The 6,000-nt window shown below is 46.4% G+C and overlaps 1 protein-coding gene across 6 annotated transcripts in view; it reads right to left on the reverse strand.

Moving 5' to 3' along the window:
- The window catches only part of CDC27 (cell division cycle 27), a 55,658-nt gene extending 53,421 nt beyond the window's left edge, over window positions 1-2,237 (reverse strand). For all 6 annotated transcript variants that reach the window (XM_044999644.1, XM_044999643.1, XM_044999642.1 and 3 more), the window contains exon 1: window positions 2,099-2,237. In XM_044999644.1, the coding sequence (XP_044855579.1) occupies window positions 2,099-2,125 (27 nt within the window). In that variant the 5' untranslated portion in view covers window positions 2,126-2,237. The remainder of the gene's footprint in view (window positions 1-2,098) is intronic.
- Window positions 2,238-6,000: the final 3,763 nt, after the last annotated feature.

Raw genomic sequence — 6,000 nt, forward strand, 5'->3', positions numbered from 1 at the left:
ACAAGTGTAGACATAATGACTGTGCATTGATGTTGCACTACCATATCAGCCTCTTTGGATAGCAAAAAAAGAAATCTGGTACTTCATCAAGTACATAGAATCCAAGTAGGTTTGTGTGATAACAAAAGCAGATTGCCATCAACAGCTCTCCCAAGTTAGAGAAGATGGCATTAAAAGTGTCTGCCCATTTTACAAACCAAATAATATACCTCAGATAAAATACTCCACATCTCTGCCATGGAAATTTCAGGATAGCAAATGTTTTCCACCTGGTTGGCCATAATTAGGACAGCAGAAAAGATGCTGATTACACGCACTTGTAAAAATGTTAGATATTGTTTGCTGTCATCCACTATGTCAGTGGGTGTTTGCTTCCTTTCCACACAGAAGCCTACACTAGTCAGTTTTTGCTAGAATTCCCAACTGTTGCTACCACCTGTCGAGCTCCAGAGATGGCAGCAGTGGGGAGAGTATTACTGGAAAAAGGGGTCCAGGTGGCTAGAAGTGTTTTTAGCACGTTGTCTAGAGCTGTTCAGAGCAGACCTAAAGAATTTGGTGTAAAGAACACAAACTCCTTATCTACAAGGATAGTACCACCATTGCTACCACCTTGTTTAGACCAAGTCAACGGAGTAGGTGTTGTCTCTCACAAACAGCTACATCTTTTTTCCTTTTTGTGAGAAAAGGAAATAAAATAAATTACTGATACTTTTGTTGTGCTCAATATTGTTATTATGAATAACTGTACAGTATGCTAAGCATCTTCCCAATGTGGGAGCTGGGAGAGGTTTAAAATTTCCGGGGAAAAAAACATGTTCTACAAGCAGCAATTCAAGACCTTTTAAACCCTATGTCCCAATTTATTTAGAGGTCTGGTGGAAGGGAAAGGGGAGAAGATAACATGAGAAAGATTGAAATGGGAGGGAACATAAAAAGGATGGTTAAGGCAAGTTAGATATGGTAAAGAGTGAAGGATGGATAACTTCTGAGAGGGCATCACATCTGGAAAAATAGACTAAGATAAGAAGGGAAAATATACTGGAAAAACTGAGTTAAAGTTTTTTTTGTTTTTTTTTTAATCTAAAGTATTCCCTCCTCTGGGTCTCTGAGGCATCCCATCTCTTTCAGACTGCAAGTTCCTTGGGACAAGAAATGTCCTTCATCTGTGTGTAATTCACAGAATGGAGGACATTTAAATAGTAAAACAGCAGATGTGGAGGATAGCTGAAACAGGAAAGGAGGAATCAAGGGGTTTCATAAGGGGTCAGGGTGGAGCAGTAGAGATGGGAGAGGTCTCTCTTGGAAGTGGACTAGTCACTATTATGATGGCCAATATCAACTCACTGTTTCCTTATGCACCCTCCCCCCACCCATCTGTCTGTATCCATCTGTTGTCTATCATCTCATGCTTAGATTGTAAACCTGTTGGGGCAGGGATTATCTTTTTGTCCTGTGTATGTACAGCACCTAGCACAGTGGGAGGGTCCCCATTCCCGACTAGCGCTCACAAGGGCGATGGCAATACAAACAGTAACGATAATAGGGCTGCGATGGGAGGAGGAGAGTCCCCTGGGATGGAGACCAGCAGCTGGCAGTGGTGGGTCCCCCCCCCTCCCCGGGAAGGGAAGCAGACAGAGAAGGGGGTGCCTCTAGAGATCTGAGGGGAGCCTGCCCTGGAAGTGGGGAGTGTCTGGGGGGTGTCTCTCTGGGCGGGGTGTGGACACCGAGGGGAGGGGTCTACCTGGCTCAGGGGGGGCCCATCTCAGGGGGAAGGGGTGCTCTCAAATCGCGGGGGGGCGGGGATAGGGTCCCACTCTATGGGAGGGGTCGGGGCAGGTGCCCCCGCTGCAGGGGGCGAGGGCCCCACCAGGCTCCTGCCTTCCGGGGGGGGGGCCCGGGGGTCCCACCTCAGGCGGGCGCTGCGGGTCCCTCTGAGCGGGCTGGGGGCACCGCCCAGCCGGCCGCAGCCCCGCCTCGGAGGGGGTCCGCCTGGCCGGGGGGGGGGGGTCAGCCCCTTGCCCCGGTCCGGCCCGGGAGAGGCCGGGCCCCGCTAGGCCGGGCCGGGGCCTCGGCCTCGGTGCGGCTCGCGGCTCGGTACCTGGACGGGTTCCTGCAGCACCGTCATCCTGTCCCCTCAGCGCCCGCAGCGGGGCGGGCCCAGGCTCCGCCTCAGTCCGTGTCCCGGTCCCGGCGGCGGCGGCGCGGCCCGGCCCGGCCCCTGCTCATTTAAACTCACAGCGACCGTTACCGGGGCAGGCACCAGGGAGGGAAGGAAGGAGGCCGGCCAGGCGCCGAATCCCGCCGAGCGGGGACGGAAACACCCGAGGGGAGGCGGAAATAGCCGAATGGGGGCGGAAATACCCGAGGGCGGCGCGGGCCGCCGCCGAGCGGAGACAGAGCGCCGAACGGATACGGAAACACCCGAGCAGCCGCCTTGGGGCCCGAGCTGACGGAGATAGCCGAGCGGGACCCGAGCGCTCCCTGCGGCACAGGCAGAGCTGTGAAGACAGCCAGGGCCTCGGGCGGCTGCGACGGCTCTGGCCATCCCTGCCGGTCTGCCTCGCCCGGCCCGATCTCTCCTCCTCTGCTTCCCCTTCCCTTCCTCTCTTTCCCTTTCACTCTCCCCTTCTCTTCCTCCTCCTCTCCTTCCCCTTCCCTCTGCTTCCCCTTTCCTTCCTCTCTTTCCCTTTCACTCTCCTCCTCTCCTTCCCTCGCCTCCTCTCCTTCCCCTCCCGCTCTTCACTCTCCTTCTCCTCTCCTTATCCTCACTCTCTTCCTCCCCTCCTCCCCTGTTTCCGCCCCCTCTTCCTCCCTTCTCCTCTCCTTCTCCTCCCCTCCCCTCTTCCTCCTCTCCTCCCCTCCCCTCCCCTCTTCCTTCTCATCTTTCCCCTTCCCCTTTCTGTTCTTATTCCCCTTCTCTCTCCACTTCCCCCTCCTCCTCTTTCCCTCCTCTTCTTGCCCCTTCCCTCTTTCCCTTCCCCCTCCTTCTTTTCTTTCCTCCTCCCCACCCTCTCCTCCCCTGCTCTTCCTCTGCTATCCCTGCACTCCTTCTCCTCAATGTCTCTCTCCCCCTTGTTTTCACCCCATTCTTGTCCCCCCTTTTTCTTTCTAAGGAATATACGGTAGGTAGCAGCATGACCTTTTTCTATGCAGCAGCAGCGGCCTCTGGTGGCCATTAGAACCTGGTCCATTACTGAATCCTCTCAAGTCTGAAAATGTCTCATTCCACCTGGTCCTGCCCTCGAGCTGGCAGGCCCCAGAACTGAAAAGCTTGCTCTTCCAGCAGCATAGGCACAGCCCAGCAGAGTGAGGAGCTTCGGCTATTGCTGCAAACTTGTCTACACGGGGAAATTGAAAAGCATGGCTATTCCAGAATAACATCCTACTATCGCTGTTCTGGAATCATTCCCAGTGTGGACCAGAATAGATTCACACCTACCTTAACCTGGAATAATTTTCCCATGTAGACAAGCCTTTAGGAAGGGGGAGAGAAGCTGTCAGTGTTGAAGTGCTAAGAAGTTCAGGTTCTTGCATGGCAGGAATGTCTCTTTAGTTCAGAGGCGGATTCTTTTTCTGTTACAGACAAAGAGAATTGCAATAAAAGAATATTTTATTAAGGTTGCAAATGCAAGCACTCAGCAGTGAGAAAATGCCAGGGCACTCACTGATCATTCATTTGAAAAACAGGTTCATCTTAATTTTTCTCTCCCCAATATGTGATCTCGTTTAGCTTTACCTGTTCCCTTAGCCTATAGATTAGGGCAGTAGATTAATCGCAGTTGACTCACACAATTAACTCAAAAAAGTAATCACAATTAAAAAAATTAATCACGATTAATCGCAGTTTTAATAGCACTATTAAACAATAGAATACCAATTGAAATGTACTAAATATTTTTGGATGTTTTTCTACATTTTCAAATATATTGATTTTGATTACAACACAGAATACAAAGTGCATAGTGCTCACTTTATTATTATTTTTTATTACAAATATTTGCACTGTAAAAATGATAAACGAAAGAAATAGTATTTTTCAATTCACAGCAGACAAGTGTAACATTGAATAGAGCAGAGCACCACACGGGTGAGGTCTGACAACAACAAATACTGTAGTGCAATCTCTTTATCATGAAAGCGCAACTTACAAATGTCGATTTTTTTTTGTTACATAACTGCACTGAAAAACAAAACAATGTAAAATTTTTAGAGCCTACAAATCTGCTCAGTCCTATTTCTTGTTCAGACAATCACCAAGAGAAACAAGTTTTTTTACATTGACGGAAGCTAATACTGTCCGCTTCTCATTTGTGATTTTTATTTGTGAGATTTTTAAAGATAGCTACAGCAATCGACCCAAGGTTTAAGAATCTGAAGTGCCTTTCAAAATCTGAGGGGGCGAGGTATGGAGCATGCTTTCAGAAGTCTTAAAAAAGCAACACTCCGATGCAGAAACTACAAAACCCAAAACACCAAAAAAGAAAATCAACCTTCTGCTGGTGGTATTTGATCATATGATGAAAATGAACATGCTTCGGTCCGCACTGCTTTGGATCATTATCGAGCAGAACCCATCATCAGCATGGACGCATGTCCTCTGGAATGGTGGTTGAAGCATGAAGAAATATATTAATCTTTAGTGCATCTGGCATGTAAATATCTTGCCTCACTGGCTACAACAGTGCCATTTGCGAATGCCTGTTCTTACTTTCAGGTGACATTGTAAACAAGAACTGGGCAGCATTATCTCCTGCAAATGTAAACAAACTTGTTTGTCTGAGCGATTGGCTGAACAAGAAGTAGGACTGAGTGGACTTGCAGGCTCTAAAGTTTTACATTGTTTTATTTTTGAATGCAGATTTTTTTTGTACATAATTCTAAATGTGTAAGTTCAACTTTCATGATAAAGAGATTGCACTACAGTATTTATATTAGGTGAATTGAAAAATACTATTTCTTTTGTTTTTTTACAGTGCAAATATTTGTAATAAAAATAAATATAAAGTGAGCACTGTACACTTTGTATTCTGTGTTGTAATCAAAATCAATATATTTGAAAATATAGAAAACAGCCACAAATATTTAAATAAATGGTATTCTATTATTATTTAACAGCGTGATTAATTGTGCAGTTAACCCCAATTAATTTTTTATCGTGTGATTAATTGTGATTAATTTTTTTAATCGCTTGACACCCCTTCTATTGATTAAATATTAAATACATGAATACAACAGAACACATTTCATTTACCAGGGAGCCCACACTGTAAATCTGACCACCTCAAATTATGATACTGATTTTACATTTACAGGGTCCCAGTTTTGCCAAACCCCAAACTCATGAGATTGGCTTAAAATAATGCGATTTAAAAATTAATGATTTTAAGGTCATTTTTATTTGTCTTCTAGGGCTGAAGCATTTCAGGTTCTTATTTTCAAGCTTGTCTTTGCAACCGTGAAGGCTAGAAACTTACCTTTTCAAAGAAAGCTGAGCTTCTAGGGTAATAATCTGATTCTGGAAGCTGGGACTTTAAGAGAAACACCAAGTATCATGTGACTCATAATAAGCATCACAAAAGTTGTCTCTCTGGGGAACCATCCTGCAAAGTTCTGAGACCTTCAACTCCCATTGAAATTCCTTTGGGGAGTGTGTGTGGTGGTGCCATGGAATAGGGGGGGATTACTCTGCAGTGCTTTGGTGGTGGGCAATGCAAGGGCAGTGCAGGAGGGAAAGTTTGAAATGCTGATGCTGGGAGGGAAGGCAGGGGGAAGAGAATTAAACGCTTAGGCACTTTGTCCCCCTCTTCTCTCCCTTTCCATCCTTTCATCTTTCTGTCTCTCTCTTTCTTTTGTATCTCTCTCTACAGCTGGAAGCAATTTATGCAAATTTATTTACATATATGTGATTTTGCAAATTTGCAATCATTTGACTACATCTATAGGTGCTTGCTTTGAGCATCCTGGCCAGTATGCATATAAAGGCTTAGGGATGGGATGGTC

The sequence above is a fragment of the Mauremys mutica genome, chromosome 25 (assembly GCF_020497125.1).
Source record: "Mauremys mutica isolate MM-2020 ecotype Southern chromosome 25, ASM2049712v1, whole genome shotgun sequence".
NCBI lineage: Eukaryota > Metazoa > Chordata > Testudines > Geoemydidae > Mauremys > Mauremys mutica.